The sequence below is a fragment of the Lynx rufus genome, unplaced genomic scaffold (genome assembly GCF_022079265.1).
Source record: "Lynx rufus isolate CCGP_SWC_20201006 ecotype Redwood Valley unplaced genomic scaffold, mLynRuf1.p SCAF_2, whole genome shotgun sequence".
In the NCBI taxonomy this organism is placed as follows: domain Eukaryota; kingdom Metazoa; phylum Chordata; class Mammalia; order Carnivora; family Felidae; genus Lynx; species Lynx rufus.
In genome coordinates this window covers 38,292,141-38,311,408 of record NW_025814834.1, presented here as the reverse complement: position 1 = coordinate 38,311,408, position 19,268 = coordinate 38,292,141, and the positions used below count along the sequence as shown (strand labels likewise).

The 19,268-nt window shown below is 39.5% G+C and overlaps 1 protein-coding gene across 2 annotated transcripts in view; it reads right to left on the bottom strand.

Annotated features, from left to right (window-relative positions):
• Window positions 1-19,268, bottom strand: part of ANKRD44 (ankyrin repeat domain 44) — a 325,289-nt gene that overhangs the window by 161,651 nt on the left and 144,370 nt on the right. For both annotated transcript variants that reach the window (XM_047083714.1, XM_047083715.1), the window contains exon 3: window positions 3,453-3,531. In XM_047083714.1, coding sequence (XP_046939670.1) covers window positions 3,453-3,531 — 79 coding nt within the window. The remainder of the gene's footprint in view (window positions 1-3,452; window positions 3,532-19,268) is intronic.

The window sequence follows — 19,268 nt, the reverse complement described above, 5'->3', positions numbered from 1 at the left end:
GGAAGAAGTAAAACAAAGACTAAGTGACTGAAAAACCTTACAGGCCCAGAAAGGATAATTGATTCTTAAGTCTGGTTTATCCAAAGTTTGACTTTTAATTGTAGAAATAAATACATACGAAAGATCATATGAAATATGACTTCAATGTAATGAGATCAGCTTGCTATTGATTTTGCTTTTAAGCAAACAGACCAAATGTTATTACAGCCCAGGAGCACTGTCCTTCAAAGCAATAACCTTGGAAGAGTGTATGATAATTCAGTGTATGTGACAATTGCTTAAAACCTTTTTCAGACTCCCTTTGGACCTGCCTTTAGAACCAGTTTACACACCCACCAGAAAATGGCTCATTACTTTGTAATCACACCACACTGAGGGTGCCTGGTTTAATCACCCCTCTCTCACCAGAACAAACAAACAAACAAACAAACACCAATCAAATCCAACCTCAAAGGATGAATAATGAATATTTGTTATGCATAAAAGAATCAAAAGAATGACCTGCCCCTGGCACTGGTGGCAATTTGCATTGACCGTGGTAATCACATTTTGACAAATCACAGGAAATGATTTTACAAGAATACACTTGTTTGGTGGCCTATGTCTAATAAACATATCATTTTTAGTTAGCAGTTGCACCTCACAAACACTCCCACGTTAGCAGGTGGGTACCTCCAGTTTTCTTCCTTCAGCCCAGGACCTGAACCTCGAGCATCCCAGTTTCTCTACAGGGTATTGTGACAGTGCTCGGTTTCCTGTGTGCTCTGCTTCCTCTAGCTCAACCCCAATCTCTTAACTCTTAGCCACGGATCCACTGATTGGTTCACACTGATCTCATTCATGCATCTCCAGCAAATGATTTAGCATGCTCTTCACCTTCTCTTTGCCTTAAATCCTGACTCGGCTAGTTCCCAAACAGAAGCCAGAGGCCAGACTGGGGATGGGGTGGGGAGAATAGAGCCAGAATCTGAACTGGCAGTTATAAGCAGAGGAAAGTTTCAAGGCCTGAATTCCTCCCTTTCTACTCAGAGGCATTCAGGGTTCCATCCGCCTGGCTAATAGGAGATAATGTCAGTGGGAATTTAGTGGGCTTGGGTTACACTATGCTCTGTAAGTTAATACAACAATGGAGTACACAGCTGTAATGGGCTATTCTGGCAAGGCCAAATCATTTGTCCAACATGGGAATCATTAGCACCTCATCCATTATTAAACTGGAAAGCAGTTTGGTTGGATTCCCTAAAGGGTCAGCTGCCAGATGTAAGCTCAGAAATGAAATCATCGTGCTCTTACAAGGATATTTCTTTAGGAATTTAATATACAAATTGAATAAAGGACCTTTCAAGGAAATTAAAGCCATGTGAATTCCAAGAGTTTGTCTAAGCTTCCACAGTTGAGTAAAATTTCGAAAGAACTTTCCCAATGCTCTCCTGTATCCTACGTCTTCCTAATTGGATATGAGGAGGAGGAAAAATTCCATTGCATGTGCCATCCAAAATTATACCAGAGACTAAACAGGTGTGCAGATCAGGATCTATGGAAAAATTTCTCCAGGCTCTAGTAGATGAGCCCCATGTAAGTGAGGTTGATGGACTCCATCCCACGTGAAGGTGATACGAAACCAAGTTTCTCAAACAGTCACCAGCCCACAGATGCCTGAGGAACATAGAGGGGTCAACTTCATGCTGCAGAATTAAAATCTTCCTTCGGATGTGGAAAAATAAACAAACAAAAAACCAAAGTTGGGGGTCTAAGACAAAGTTTTGAATTTGCACCTTCATGAACTAAACATTCCTCTGAGACGTTGAGATGTCTCTTAATACAACACTTGGTTGGTTGGGACCCCTTAGCTGTCGTGCCACAAAATTCTTATTTTACACCCCCACTGGTTTTGCCTACAATTTTCCATTCTACAGCTATAGGGCAACCAGCCAGGTATGTACTGGCTCTCAGCCATAGTCTGTGTCACACCAAACAATACATGTTTGTTTGGAACACAGCCCTGGAACATCTTTAAAACTGTCAGAAGGAAGGCCTGTTCTTTATTTTTTATTTTTTTTTTCAGTAAATATAACCTTTAATCCAGCAGAAAAAAAAATCAGTCTATCAAATGGAAAGTGAAAAAAAGGAGGAAACAATGTACATTAAACATAAAATAAGAAATGACTTGCAAAAATAAATCTCAGTATATTAGCAGTTAGGCCTGTTCTTTAAAGCACAAGGAATGTCACACAGAATCTAACCTAAGCTCCGTGCAATTGTCAGGAGCACAGAGCACACACACGTCGTAAGGCACTGAATACTTGCTTCCTGGGAAAATCCACCTCAAGAACACGAACACAACAAAAGTAAGGGCAATGTGAGCCTTCCTGGTGTATCACAGCACAATTCTTGTTAGTTTCTTCTACAGTGTTCCCCACGTCTGTTTGAATACATGCATTAGCTCCTACCTTTGCATAGCGTACTTTGGATTTCTACAGTTTCCCTTTACTATCGCAAACAAAGGCAAAATCTTAATATAGGCCTTTTGCATAGTCTGCGGGCAGAGGTATTTCTTCCAGATTTTAATCTTCCCAAACAAAAAGGAGGAGGGGAAAAAGCCAGCTGATCTGCAATCCACACCGAGACACGTGCATGTGCCCAGATTCATTCTAGGGATTTGTCTAGCAAATACTCAAGGGAGAAAGCACATATTGGTTTTGGAAACCAGTTTGGTGAGATGTACCAAGCATACAGGTTTCCAAAAATGAAAGCATTGGTATTTCTAGATCCAATGAGATCTTTAAAATTCATAAAATATAAAATATAAAGAGAATAATAGCCCCCAAACTACGTTTGCCATGTTTGCTTCCGATTTTTTTTAAACAAAATATTTTACAGAGTTGTAGTCTCTTCTTTACCCTTCCCTGAAAATATCTCTCACTCAACCAGCCTCTTCAGAGGTAACCACCATCTGGAAATTGGTATATTTCCTATCCTTCCATTTTTTATTACATAGTCATAGTCATGTATCCATAAACAAAACATAGTATTATTTTGCCACACAATTTAAATGTATGTAAATACACAGATACATTTGTGTTTTTCATGCAGGCTTTAAGGAGTCAGTTTTGTTTGTTCATTTTTTTAATGACAAAAAAATGAAAAGATATCCAAATCTACTGAATTCATCTATAATACTGGGCCTGATTAGTCAAATCAGACTTTCAAAGTAATAAAATGTTTTAATGGCTACGCCATTTTTCATATAAGAATAACTTCTTGCATTGTTGTTTTTTTGTTTTGTTTTGTTTTCTTTTTTTGTTTTTGTCTACTGATAAAATCACTGATCAAATAAACTTCCATGAGCACAATAAAGAAATTTCGTTTGGGTTCACTGTCATAGTCAATCTAGTGAGTTGGTCATTTAAATTTTTATCTGCAATTGACTTTTAAGTAGATCTGGTATTTACCTGACAGAATCAGGAGTTCAATGATCTCTGCATCTCCCAGAAACGCAGCCACATGAAGCGGGGTTCGCTTCTCAGAATCCTGAAACGGCGGCAAAGATAAACAAGTCAGTGGAGGCCAGAGGTGCCTTTTGTAGACACAGTCAGACATGTCACTTACTCTGAGGTTAATGTTTGTGGGGAGAATGAAGGCCAAAACCTACTCAGGTGAGCTCTGGTTCCACATTTCTCTCAGCGTCTCCCGCAGTCACATGTACAAAAGATCCCGTTCGGGGTCTGTGTGTTGCATTTGTGTCCCTGCTCCTTTTATTGGAGCCCAGCTCAGGTCAGGGATGGACTATCGTGCAATGGATGATGACATTCAATTTATTTTCAGACCTTCGTTATGGCAAAAGAGAAAAAACTCAAACCCTTCTACCTACTGTAATAGCAGTGTTCAAAGCATACAATGATTTCTTTCAAAGCGAACATAGAATTGTTCTCAAGGACATTAAATATAAGTACAGTCACTTTCTCCTTTCCATCTCCATTAACTGTTGCCTGGTTCGCTGCCCATTCATGTAACACATAATGAGAGCCTACTGTGTGCCAGGAACCAGATTTTGGGTTCAGTCCCTGTCCTTGTGAAATTTACATTCAAATGGGGAGGCTGCCAATAGTCCTGGAAACCAGTTACAAGACAACACTTCAGATGGTGATAAAGGCTGTAACAAAACTAAAACAGGGTGGGGCGCCTGGGTGGCACAGTAGGTTAAGCGTCCGACTTCAGCCAGGTCACTATCTCGCGGTCCGGGAGTTCGAGCCCCGCGTCGGGCTCTGGGCTGATGGCTCAGAGCCTGGAGCCTGTTTCCGATTCTGTGTCTCCCTCTCTCTCTGCCCCTCCCCCGTTCATGCTCTGTCTCTCTCTGTCCCAAAAATAAATAAAACGTTGAAAAAAAAAATTTTTTTTAAAAAAACTAAAACAGGGTAATGGGATCCCATGACTGGCGTGATGGGAACAAGATTCCTCAGAATGATGGAATAAGGCCTTTCTGAAAATATTGACATTGAAGCCGAGAGCTGAGGTAGATACCATATCTCTGTTTTACAGATGAGAAAACTGTGGCTCAAATAATTTAAGAAATTTCCTCCAGACCCCACAGGTATATAGCAGAGCCAAGGCTGGACTTTTGCCTGTCAGACTCCATTCTAAGTCCATGGCAAAGCATTTAACATATTGTGTTGTTAAGATGATAAAATGCAGCGGAAAAAAATATTGCTTCTCCATCTGTAAACTGGAGGATGTGATGAGAGAATTCAAGACAATGTAAGTAAATAGAGCCCTAGGCAGGCACGAAGCTTGGCCTGTGCATGCCATGAGTTCCAGGCAAAGCTGTCTTCGTCATGAGCATAGATGGTTGTGTGATATCTCCCCTCCAAGACCAAGAATTCCACAAGGTAAAGAACTTGCTCCCTTTATCCCCACAGTAGCGGCCAACTAGACGCTCAGCGTAAATTGGCCAAATTGAACCAGTCTACATGCGTTGCGTCTTCTACAAACTTCCATTGATTGCTCCACGACAGTAATCAAAGTTTGTATGCTGTGTATTGGAGGTTTCCCCTAAAACCAGCATGCATTTTAGTTTCAAGATTTGTGAATTTGCTGTTGGTTTTAATCATCGTTCTTATTATCACTTGATGATACAACCTACCCAACCACCCTTGGATTTGCCCAAGGACACGATTCTGTTTTCTGACAATTCAGACCCTCTGCTCCTTCTCAGTCTCTTTCAGACTACTGTTTTTAGGCATTTTGTGACTCACTAATATCTAAAACAGATGGCAGGCAGGGGACATGACAAGAACTGATGTTCAAACCAGTCTATATGTTAGGAGGTTTGGGAAATAGGTTTTATAAAGGGTTGGACTAACTCTTAAGTGGGTAAAAAGAGGGGTCTGAATTAGCTGGGAATTTATGTTTCCTATGTATGTTGCAGGCAATTATTACTGATAAGTGGAAATAGGACAGTCACGTAACTATTCCATATAAAGTAAGGGTATGCTGTAGAAAATTCAGAAAGCTATATAACCATGGTTAACCCTCTTAGTTATATCATCCTTTCCATGAAAATAGAGATTCAGTATTTGAAACCTGAAAAATATCTCAAGTGTATTAATTTGTGCAAAGAGCTACACTAAGAACTGAGACTAGACTTTCACAAATGCTTTCCATTTCTTTTTCTTCTACTGTTATCTCTACAAGCATTTTCCATCTTAGCCTCACCTCTTTGAATCCCTGCTGTGACTATAAAACATTTTTCTTGAGTCTTGTGACAAAAGTTACATAATTATATGTTCTTCTGTGAACTGAACGGGTTCCAGGGTTTGGTTCAACAAATTAAACCTTACCTAAGTGACTTAAACAAGGACTAACCCGGTCTAAAGTATGACTTCATTTGACCTGAAGCAAAGTCAATGCTCTGTGTGAGAGCTTGGCCTCAAATAAAAAATCAAGAAAACCCCAATATCTAAAACTGTTTGGCCTGTCATTATAAGACTGGCTTTGCTGATTCTGTGGCCCCTTTTATGACATGGCTTGTTCAAACTGAAGTTTTTAGAATATAAAATAGATGTGTTACATGAGATCATATTGTAAAAATGCTGGGTTGCAAATACCAGTGTTCCTGTTGAAATGTATTTAAAGGTTTCCTGTAGCTTCCAGAACAACTATACCGATTGATACTCTCCTTCAGTGACATGCCACAGACAGGTAACTGCAGAGAAGACCTGTATTCCGGCAGCAGGTCTTTGGTTCTCTAAAGCATCAGAACTAGATAAACAATTTCATGTGCTATTAAGATCTTAACTAAAATAACAAATCATGTCCACTATTGACCAAGGGTCACCAACACCAGCTCTCTGGCGGGAACCTGAACGATATACAGGGTCCTGAGCTGAGAGGTAAATAAGAGAGCCACAGTACTCACCAAACTCAATCAGGTAAAATCAGCTCAGAGGCTGCAGTTCATCCTCTGCCTAAGTATAAGGCTGCTCTACTTTGCCACAAGCTAGACAATTGGACAAGAAGATGTGATGGTAGGAGAAGGAAGGAAAAGGGTCTGGGGAAAAGAGTAGACTAGCAATAATACTAGAAAAACATGTTCTAGGCCAATGATACTCCTAGAGTATCTAAAAACAAAACCTAATTACAGAGTGCTTTAATTTTTTTTTTTTCAAAATGCCTTTTAATCTATTCTACTACTTGAATCTCATAACATCCCTATCAGGGAGACATGCCTTTCAGAATCATGTTGTTAAGCCTTATTATCGTCATTTGAAAGCTATGATGTTTTAGATTGAAAAGCTAGGGACTCTGAGCATTCTGTATGACTTGCCCAACACTCGGGGATGGGAGATGAGGTGAACAATTAGAACTGACCCTCACAGAGAGAGAAACCCTTGCAGTGGTCTTGAAGAAAGATTCTTGAAATAAGTTGATGTTGAAAAAAGGCCAAACATGCTCACAGGTAGATGGAAGACCAATGCCTTGGCCTAGACTCTTGGTGGGGGAATAAAAGTATCTCCTCTGAGCATTCCCACAGTTTACCCTGATGTGGTTTGGAGTTTTGAATTCACAATACTTGCGTATTCCAGGAAATTTCAAGCTGAAAAACAGGCATAAAATTGGTTCTAGGCTTAGGACATCCTTAGGGTGACAAGAAGAAACAAGACCTCTCTGGAGGGATGTGTCCTCAATAAAAGCAACGACAGACACCCACAGTTGAGCCACCCCCGAAGATGAGCTCACAAGCCTAAGCCACAAGACCCATGTGGAAGCAATTAAATATAACCAAGAATCAGCAGGCACAACAACCAGAGAGAACTTGAGATAACAGAAGAATCAGATAAACATATGAGTAGTGTTTAAAATCATTTAAGATGTAAAAGGCAAGGCCCAAGAAGAAAAAAAAAAAAAAAACATTATTTTTTTTTAATGAACAAAATTTGGGGGAGAAGTGTGCAGGAAGAGTTTCAGGAAGTAGTATAAACACATGATGCTGCCAATCATCTAAAGCTCTGGACTAAGACCGATGAAAACAAGAAGGGTAAACAAGAAGGAAAGGAGAAGAAAAAATAAGGACAGTGACTTTGGGGTATGTTTTACAATCATTTTTCAGCCATATTTTCTAGACATAGACCTTTAGTTGAGAAGTTATTATACCCCAGATATTGTGGTGGATGTTAAGAATGCAAATGAAAAACATCCAGGCCTTGCCCTAAAGAAACTTACAACCCAGTTACCAGTTTCCGTATCTAGGACATTAGAATAAAAATAAGAAGCAAGTGGCAATTAGTGACACTTGTGATGTTCAATGATTTGTGAAAATTACCATAAGTGATGAGACTAATGTCTTAGTGAATACTGCCCTGAAACCCACCCCATTCTGAACTGCCCTGGGCAGCAAATCTAAACTGACAAGAGAAAAATCACTTCTGAATTGGGAAATAAGCACATTTTGCCCAGGGCTCTCTAGAAACCGTACTGGCTCCAGTTTACCTAGGAACTTCAGAAACCCAGGGAGAGACTTTCACTTTAGCCACAGAGCCCAGCCTATATCTTACAGGGCTGACTTAGGGATCTTTTCTGGATCAAAGTTAGAATCGAGGACCAGGTCAGGACCAGAGAGGAACGTTCAGATATAGTGGCTGAGCTGTGTTCTGCTTCATTTGCATTCACTGACACCTGGTCCTCAAGTGGATGTTCCACAATGACCAAGAGTTGATGGATGGTCATTGTGGTCTTTCCAACACTAATCATACAAAAGGAGAAAATAATGCAAAAGCAACCACAGTAAATTCAACACACATTGGAAATGACTCATCGGTGACTTATCCACACTGACAGCACAGAGCCCGATGTGAGCTCAAACTCACGAACAGTGAGCTTGCAACCTGAGCCAAAGTTGGACGCTTAACTGACTGAGTCACCCAGGTGCCCCACATCAGTGTATTTTTTAAAAGATTGTTCAAGTATCACAAAAAAAAAAAAGACCTTTTCCCATTAACCAGTAGCTCCGATTCCAAATAGCCTTTTGAAAACAGATTCGTAGCCATGAAAAGACGGTTTCTCCAGAAGGAAGGAAGGTAAACCCTTCCTTTCTATGAATAGCCAGAGACACACACAGCCAGCTGGCGTCTGAGCTAAATTTGCAGTATGTCATAGAGAGATCAGGCAGAGGAAGTTTCTGTCGTCTGTTTACCAAAGAGGCAGATGAAAGAAAATAGGGAACTTGAAGTATATACACATAAAGTGAGTTTGACATGGGCAGAGAAGCCATTGTGGCAGCCAAAAATACGGTGTAGGCAGGCAGACTGAGGGGGCACCCCAAGCCTCTGCTCTTAAGATTAAGAATTGTTTATTATATGCTTTAGAAATTCTCAGCTAGAAGTGCATGATCTAATCTTCATTATAAGTATCTATCATACACTAAAACAAATATCCCTCCCTACATATAAATATCTTACGTACCAAGACAGGCGGATGGAGCAGTATTAAGAAAAGAAGCCCTGCAAAGCCTTGCTGTCATGAAACACAGCAGTTAAGTTTCGATTGTCAATCCAAACTCCCATGAAGAGCAAAGAAGCAAGGAAATAACGGACAACTTAGGCCCAATAAGTTTAATGCGATATTGAACAGAGATCGCTAGAAGGAAGGAGATGTCTAAAAAAAAACTCTGAACACAAAACAGTTACCTTGGAGATACTTCAAATCATGTGAAGAAAACAGCTCAAGACATGTTATGTTATAGGTTGACATCAAACAAGACGCAAAATGGGAAAGATGGGTCTTAAGGTGAGGAATTAAAAGAAATTTGTAAAGAATTAAAGCAGAGAAACAAACGTCATGTTTCTTTTTAAAATTTTCATGTTTACTTTCAAGTTTTAACATCTCACAAATACGAGAGGTACAGAAAATAACAGATTTGTATGTTGCCACCAGCAAAACCAAACATGTTGACATTTTTCTCTATCTGCCTCAGAACTCTGTTTTAAAAAATAGCTTTAGGGGTAAAGTGCCAGGAGTATTGTGACTTGCAATGGTTTTGAAAATAACTTGAAGTGTGTGGCAGGGAGGAAAGAGAGAAAGAGAGAAAGAGGAGATTGGGGGAAGGGACTGTTTTGAATTCTTCACTATTACAAATGGCGTGGCAATGCACATTTTTGTGCATGTCCCTCTGCACATACGGGTGAAAATTTCCCTACAGCAGATACCAAGAAAAATAAGTGCTGGATCTCAGTGTTTATACATTCTCAACTTTATTAGGTATTTTCCATAGCTTTCAAAAGTAGTTTTACAATTTATACTCTCTAGCCATAAATTTGCTCCTTTCTCCAACATCCTTGCCAATATTTGATGCTACTGACCATATTACTTTTTGTCAGTATGATGTGCCTGACACGATATTTCATTGTTGCTTTGATTTACATTTCACTACGTACAAGTGAAATTAAGATTTTTTCATATGTTGTTTTCTTTTTAACTTTTGGCTTCTTCAACTGCATATTGCCTGTACATATCCTTTACTCACTTCTAAGTTCAGTTGTCAGTCTTCTTATGATATGTAGAGTTTTTATGTAGTTCAACTTTCAATGGAAACTCAAGTTATGCCTTCAGCTAGACACAGCAGAGATGAATTGATGTCTACCCCAAGTTATCATAGGAGAAAAATTTAGATTGATAGTCAGTATTCATCTATCCTATGGAGCTGGATTTTCCTCAGCTGGAATTTTCTACATCTCAAATGTGACAGCAAATCTCTGCCCCTACATACCTCCAGCATCAAACAACTTTATTCAGTCATCATTCTGTTGGTATTTTAACCCATCCATTTGAATTTAAATGAGTGTATGAGAAACACCAGTACATTTTGTGATATCTAAACATGTTCAAATGACAAGTCCAAACCTCAAAATGATACCCAATTCTTAAAATGAAACAAGAATCATTCAAAAATCACTTAATGGCTCAGAGCCTGGAGCCTGTTTCCGATTCTGTGTCTCCCTCTCTCTCTGCCCCTCCCCCGTTCATGCTCTGTCTCTCTCTGTCCCAAAAATAAATAAACGTTAAAAAAAAAAAAAATTTAAAAAAAAAATCACTTGAAACGAAGGTAAAATAAGGGAAATAAGAATGCCAAAAGTGTTCTGATTGTATCTGCCTTAGGTAACTAAATATTGGATATTTTTACATTACGCTAATTTTTTAAACTAAGATGCGTACTAAATAAAAATTGCATCAGAGATTATATATTTCCTAATTTGATCCTTGAAACACTGTGGTAAGGTACATATTGTCATTCCCATTTTGCAGTAGAAAAGCATGAGATTTTGAGATGATGAGTAATGTGGCCAGAGTCACACAGCTAGTCATGGCAGAACCAGGACTCCGAACCAGATCCGAGTCCATTGTTCATGCTCTTGCTGACTCTCTGAATAGTTAACAAGCCTGGGTAAACAAAATGCAAGTTATTTTTCATTACAATTAACACTCTTGACCTAGTACTCTAGACCTGAGGACAAAATTCTCATAAGTAAAAAGTGCAAGCAGGCAAGTAGAATAGAGTTGGAGAATTAACATTGCCTGACTTTTAATGCTTATCATAAAGCTACAGTACTCAAGACAATTGGGTACTGGTGCAAAGACACATATATGCACAACTTACTGGATTTTCAAAAAAGGGAAAATGGCAACTCACTGGTGAAAGGATAGCATTGTCAACAAACAGCATTGACACAATTAGATATTCATATGCAAATAAAATGAACTTTGATCTGTACCTTGCACCCTAGACAAAAATTAAATCAAGATCACAGAACTAAATGTAAAATGTAAAACTATAAAATATCTGAAGGAAACACAAGAGAAATCCCTTGCGACCTTGGGTTGGACACAAATTTCTTAGATGTAACTCCAAAGCATAACCCAGAAAAGAACAAACTGATAAACTGTATTCCATCAACATTAGTAACGTCTGCTCTTTGAAATACACCGTTAGGTGAATGCAAAGATGAGCCACAGACTGGAAGAAAATATTTTTAAAGCATATCTATTGAATAGAAGATTTCTATCTAGACTATACAAAAACTCAAAATTCACTAACATGAAAGCAAACAATCCATTTAAAAACTAGAGAAAATATCTGAACAGATATTTCACCAAGGAAAGTATACAGATAGCAAATAAGCATATAAAATGAAGCTCAATATCATTAACCATTAGGGAAATGTAAATCAAAATTATATACTCATTAAATTAGCTAACATTAAAAGGACTGGTGATATCAGGTGTTGAGGATGTGGAGAAACCGGAACATGCAGACATGCCGGTAGGAACATAAAATGGTACAACCACTTGAGAAAACAGTTTGACAATTTTTTAAAAAGTCAAACACAGATGTGCTTTACGATCCAGAATCCTAGGAATTTGCCCTAGAGAAATGAAAGTATATGTCCATACAAGGATTTGCACATAAACGTTCACAAGTTTTATGTGTAATAGCCAAAAACTGGAAACAATCCAAAATCTCCATCAGCAGATGAATGGTGTTATTTCCACACAATGGAACACTATTCAGTAATTAAAAGGAATGAACTATTGCTGTGTGTCACAACATGGACGAATCAAAATAATTACGTTGAGTGAAAGAAGCTAGCATAAAAAAAGAGTACACACTGTATGAATTCATTTACATAACATTCTAGGAAATGCAAACTAATGTACAACAATGGAAAGCAGATCAGTGGTTCCCTGAGGTGGCTGGAGCAGAGATTGGAAGGGGCGGGGGTTAAGGATTACCAAGGGGCACAAGGAAGCTTTTGGGAATGATAGATAGGTTCATTATCTCGATTGTGGTAATGGTTTCATGGATATAAATATGTCAAAACTTTGCAAATTGTACACTTTAGGCATGTCTGGTATATCATATGCCAATTATATCTCAATTAAGCTGTTGTGAAAATACACAAGTGGGCAAATAAAACTTTCTGTCACTTGTGTAACATAAAGAAGGGGATATTTATGAGTTAAAAAAATACACCTAGGCAATAATATAAATTCAGTTAATAGGAGAAAAGAAATAGAATCTGATCAACCAATAATGTATTAATTTTAGAGGCAACTCATGTTATGTCCCACTCATGTAGAGACATAAAAGTGAAGCCCTTGCAAAAGAATAGGGTGTTGGATTTACGTCTACATGCTTTAAACAGAGGCACAAGAAAGAGTTCTCTTCAAAATCCCTTGGAACACTTACATTTCCTAAAAGAAACCTGTGACAAGTGTGTATTGAGTAAGGATGTAGAAAATAAATCCAGAAAATCAAGTACGAGTGGGAAGATGGATGGTCTATGCCTAACCTGTGGGTACATTGCAGCATGTCAGCGGATTACCAAGGGACTTATGGGATCTTACCACAGTACCCCGAGATTCCCAAATGACAGAAGCCCTTTTACATCGATTTCTGCCTAGGAAAGTTGATGGAGTGCCAACTATTTGTTCTGTTGCTCTGATATCATTTGGCCAGCAAAATTTCTTGACAGTGCAAACAGGATATAGAAAAGGATTCTACTCCTCAACTGCTACAGAATGGAAAACTGGCCAAGATGCTTGTGCTTTGTTGCCAGTGAAACAGTAATATACATCCAGCCACTGCAAAGACATCATCAGGAGTGTCTGATGAAAACCAAAGCAGGTCTTCAAAGCACTACCTCCCCTCACATCCTACAAACTAATAAAGTTCACAGCTGTTCTGTGCAGTATCTCAAGCATATTAAGGAGCAGTACCTTTTAATGCATTTGTTAAATAGTTTTTATGAAGAAACCCTAATTCTTGTACAAGTGGGAATGTTTTACTACTAAGGGTATTTAAGGAAACTCATAGATTGGAACTGCTCTTGGTTCCAATGAACTAACCAATGAGGTGAGAAATCTAGTTTCAGTTGGGGCCCCACCCCCGGCTCACTGTCTCTTTTAATTACTTCATTAACCAGCTTATTCAAGAAAACATTGGTGCCTAATAGGAAAGGCACATAACTAAGAAAATATATTAATTGGAAAATTATCTTCTATTGATGAAAGAGTAAAAAGAAAGCAGTTGCTAGCTTTTCACACCTATCAGGGGCTAGCAAGCGTGAAAATTTGACATCAGGTAAATGGCCACACAGTGTCAGAATCAAAATCTCAGAAGAGGAAACCTAAATTTATAAAATATTAGAACTGGAAAGCATTAGAGACATCCAGAGAGTTTAATTGATTGGCCCAAGGTCACATGGCTATTAATGGCAGTGGTAGAATCCTTCACTAATGCAAATGACAAAATATTTACTAGGGTCTTCTATGTGCCAGACAGCATGCTCAGTTCTAGAATGCAGCTGCGTTCAAGATACAAGTCCCTCCCCTCACAGGAGCCTCAAAGGATCTTGCTCTCTTGACTATGGTGATGGGCTCTTTACTACAGTAGACTAATATTAGATTAATCACACCAGTCAGCAAAGAGCAAACACACATAACACAGTGTAGAAAATGCCAAAGAGAGAAAGAAAGAGTGTGGTATAAAAGGAGACAATGCTCAAAGGCGTCCAGTCTGGATACAACAATAACTTAGTTCTTGGGTCTGTTTTTGTCTCTCACGTGTGCATTTGGTTGGGGGGAGGGGAATTAAAACTAAATCTTAGAAAAACTGTTTCTGCAGTCATAGAAAATCCTCCTAACTGAAAAGATTTAGTAGCTCTTCACAAGTTTTTTTTCCAGCCTCCAGGTGGATATTTTAGAAACAGTTTGTATGTAATACTAATAATAAAAACCACCAATGCAGTTGTGGACATATCAGATCGGCTCAATGTACTAAGATGGTTACAGTGATTACCTCTGGGTGAACAATTTTATGAGTGTTCTTTACTTTCTTCTTTCTTTGCCTGTCTTTCAAGACTTTGTACATAATGCAGTTTAGAAACAAGAAAACACAATTCCTTTTGTAAATAAGAAAAGACTTTCCTATAAAAAAATAACAAGAGTCAGTTTTAACTAACTGCATATAAATGTAATGCACTGGACATTATTTATTGTCCAAAGCCTTAATCATCTTGTAGTAGGTTATAATATGCAAATGTGTTTCTGTGCAAATGACAAAACATTATGTTTATGACTAAACATGGGAGGATTCTAATGCTCCATAGCCTTGCCAGAGCACTGTCCTACACAGTGCATCATCTAATTCTTGAGAAAACTCAAAGGAACTAATCAAGTGGTATTGTTGTCTCCATTTTGCAAGACAGGAATCAAGGCTGATTGGGAGAGTTAAATGACTTGTCCAGAGTCCTCTGTGTTCTCTCTCAATACCATATAAAGCCTTACTAATCAGTAACATTCCTCTCCAAAGAAAAACCTGTTTCTACCTTTTTCACGGCCTTTGGAGGCCTTTGGTCCTAATGGGACCTTTTCTGTCAAGTGTCCTTCAGGATAGGGACACACACACACACACACACACACACACACACTTTCATTAGAGGCATCTTCTTGTGGCTAAAAGAGCATATACTCTGGAGTAAGAGTGACATAACTTTGGACCCCTCCTCTGCCACTTACGAGCTGTGTGACCTTGAGCAAATAAATCAACCTCTGAGACTCATTTTCCTTTTCTGTAAAATGAAAATGGACTATCTCTCCAACAGGTACAAAGTGGATGTTAGATAAATATTAGCCATCCTATTATCATTATTACTACAGACATCTTTGCAGCTTATCCTGATTTTTTTCAGTTCCTCTTGGGCTTAGAGAAAACAAGAAGGAGATTCAGAGCAACAATTTTACTGGAGAAACAATTTTACTGTCAAGTAATGATATTTGTTGGGGCACCTAGGTGGCTCAGTGAGTAGAGCATGTGACTCTTGATCTTGGGGTTGTAAGCTGGGCCCCTCATTGGGTGTAGAGATTACTTAAAAAATAAAATCTTAAAAAGAAGTAAAGACATGATATTTGTTTACCAGTAGAAGGGCTGAGGCTGCCTACTCAAAGCTGGCCAATAGCAGTGTTTTGCCTGTCTCCTTTCCTGCCTGAAGCAGTCACCCCCCAAAGGTTTGGCCATTGTATCCTGTCCAACCTCAACCAAAGGTAACCAAAGCCTTTCCCAGACTCTAGAGTTGGGCCTTGCATGATTCATCCTTTATCTCATGTAACTCACAGTGGAGTCTTTTCCTCTCACAGAATGACCTAAAAGACCCACACCTCAGCAGTTCTAAATCCTTGTTCAGAAAATATCCCTACTGTCCTGAAGGCCTTTTTTGTCACTTATTCTTGGTAGCTCAGCAGAGTCAGATCTGGTTGCAACCTGGACAGATGGGAGCTGCCCCAAGGGTTTGGATGCTGTGCTTTCTTTCCTCCCCCAAAGCTGAAAACCTTTGAACCAGGCATCCCCAAGCTAGAACACCCTTGCCAAACCTTTCTAACACTTAATAAGACGGTTTTGACACTCACGACACCTATGCTATCAATGATAGTTCCCCTCATTAACTTATTAGAAATCCACCACAGAATTGTTAAAGGTCCTCAGGAAGATAACCTGGGGGTCACCTTCCAAATCAACAAGGAAGGAAATATTCATTTATGCCCTTACCAAATTCAAACAATCGGGTAGAAAGCTAACCACACTGCAAAGATTCCATATAGAAGAGTCAGCTTAGAGAAGGTAGATTGCAAAATGGCAGGCTTAGCAAGCCCCTCAATTACAGACTGATAGTAGCGGTCCCAGAACCTGAAGAAGGTTATATAACATGCTTCTTGGAGACAAGGGATATGGGAGATGTACCTCTCCACCTCCAGGCAACCTCTAATAAACCTATAGCACTTGAGAACAACCATCAGAGAAAATGGTCACTGAGATGCACTTGGCCTTCATAAACTTGGGCTGTAAGGGAAATTTTTTTCCCCATATCAACTTTAAATTACTGTATTTCCCAACTAACTAGACTTTTTCATGTGGGTTAAGACCCCCTTAAGATCCTCATTCAACAATCTGGCTTCTGGCAGCATAGAGAAAACAAGAATGGGTCTTCTTTTAGAAGACATCAAATACCCATGTACTCAACACCAGAGAAGACACAGGGATATGGCATTTCATTGATGGATAAAATGCTAATGCATATTTGGATGCTTTGCTTGCTTGTAATTATCATCCTTTCTCTATTGAACTTATGTATTCATGGGAGGGAATGATCTTCAATTTAAATGTATCTTGTTCTGCATACCATATGTATTTATGAAAGTGGTTTAAACATTAAGTTGTGAAGAATTGATTAGTTTACCTGAATTATAAAATAATACTAGAATATAAAAGAAGACATGACGTTCAATCAGATGAGTGTCCTGGGGTATTACTTTTGGCTGCTCTAGACTTGAAGTCTTTGTGCCCTCTCTGGGCAATTTGACCTCAAGATGGAATAGAGCCAGACATATCTTATTAGCACATCAGCCTTCTATTTCCTATAGACATGGAAACTTTTACCAGCTCACACATTGCCATGATCTTACAACTTGGAGGGACTACTCCTCCATTACCCACCTCCTATCTATTAGTTCCATACTCATAGATGTGCTTCATGCTCAGCCTTGAAATCCCCCATAAGACCCCATCATCGTTAGTGATCCACCTGGCCAAATGGCTTAGCCCACAGTATGTTCTGGTATGTGATACTTTCCTCCTTATCGTCCCTAGATCAATGCTAATCTTAGATCACTCCCCAACTTCAACCTTAAGAAGATATGCTTGGGTTTTCAGTATAACTATCCCGATATGTTCTCTTCCCATCCTAAATGCGACAAGATGTTTAGGTTTCCACTCTCTGAACACCACTGGAGAAAGCACAGAGCTCTATGACCACTGGCCTACTTGTCAGAATTGTCTACTCTTCTTTTCTCCATGCCTCCCACTAACCAGGTTGAGGGCTCAGAGGGCAGAAATAGTTTTATTCATCTCTGTATCAACCCAGCACTACATCTGGCATACAGTAGGTGCTCAACATATGTGTCTTGAAGGAATAAAAAGGAGTAATGTCTTGATTTATCTTAGATTCTTTATCAAAACATACACCCCCCAATAAGAACAGGGTCTATATAAAGATGGCCTGAAGGTTTCTGTGGTGAGACAGAGGAGTGGTTGTCTACAAGGGGTTAGGGATGCCATAGAGTCTGGGTGGGTGGGTGTCATGGTTGTGTGTGGTTCTCATCCACCTCTAACCTTGACTGAAGATAGCAACCCCCTCAGTCCATTACAGGTAGGCTTGGCCTTGTTTCAAAGCTGTTTGTGATGAAAAGTACAGCCCCCAAGTAGTCAATGATATTTTAATAATATTGTATGGTAACAGATGACAACTACACTTAACTGTGGTGAGCACTGTGTAATGTACAGAATTGTTGAACCACTATGTTGTGCACCTGAAGCTAATATAACATGTATGCCAATCTTACTTCAATAATAAAAACAAAATTTTTAAGCTGTTTGACCATCCTAGAACCTTCAGCCCTTCAGACTTCCTATCGATTCTGTTGCTCTCAACTGGGGCCTTGGTCTTGCACCTTACTTACCCAGTATGTAGGAAGGCTTGCTAAGAAGCTTGTAACAAGCAACTATGAGGCTCAGCTAACATCTCTTCTCAGTTGAGCTCACTCACCTGTGCTCTCTCTTAACGAGGGCTGCCTGCTGCAGGGATATGGTTTGTGAGACCTCGCCTACAAGAAGTATTAATGTCCGTGGCCAGGCCACAAATACCAGTTCCCAGAAACCTAGTGACTTGTGAAACTAGGGAAAAAACACTGAAAATTTTTTTTTTAATTGTGGCACATTTATTTCCTTGTCTCTGCTAGCCCAAACCTGTGTATGAAATGATCAGAGGCTCCTATTAAAATCAAACTGCTGGTATGGAATAGTTCCAGGCAGAGGAAATCTGGATGTTGGAACAGAGTCATGGAAAGTAAAAGGCGTGGGTTTGTAACTATTAACAGGCTGGTGCAGGCCCAGTGCTGAGGAAGGGTGCTGAGGATAAAAGGAGAGGGTTGATGAGATTACAGGGGAGTGGTTCCACCAACGTGCTTTATAAAGGACAAGAAATAGGGGCACCTGGGTGGCTCAGTCGGTTAAGCAAGCATCCGACTTCGGCTCAGGTCATGATCTCACAGTTCGTGGGTTTGAGCCCCGCATCGGGCTCTGTGCTGACAGCTCAGAGCCTGGAGCCTGTTTCAGATTCTGTGTCTCCCTCTCTTTCTGCCCCTCCCCCGCTCATACTCTGTCTCTGTCTCTCTCAAAAATAAATTAAAAAACATATAAAGGACAAGAAATAGAAGCAGGGTCACAGGTGGTGTCTTTTTTATTTTTAAAAAAATTTTTTTTAATGTTTGTTTTTGAGAGAGACAGAGCCTGAGTTGGGGAGGGGCAGAGAGAGAGAGAGAGAGAGAGAGAGAGAGAGAGAGAGAAATCTGAAGCAGGCTCCAGGCTCTGAGCTGTCAGCACAGAGCTTGATGTGGGGCTTGAACTCACAAACTATGAGATCATGACCTGAGCCAAAGTCCAATGCTTAACCAACTAAACCACCTAGGTGCCCCACCTAACTCTTTTAAATTTTTAAGAATTTCCCAGAAGGATGAATTTCCCAGAGGCTGAGGTGCGCTGGGAGACCCACAAGCCAGACCAGCCATGTCATTTGGCTAGGACCAGAGTTACTGGAGAAATTTTATTCAGAGGGTGAGAAAGAACTTTATTTCCAACCTGCTTGAGTGAGGGCTTTGTACATTCC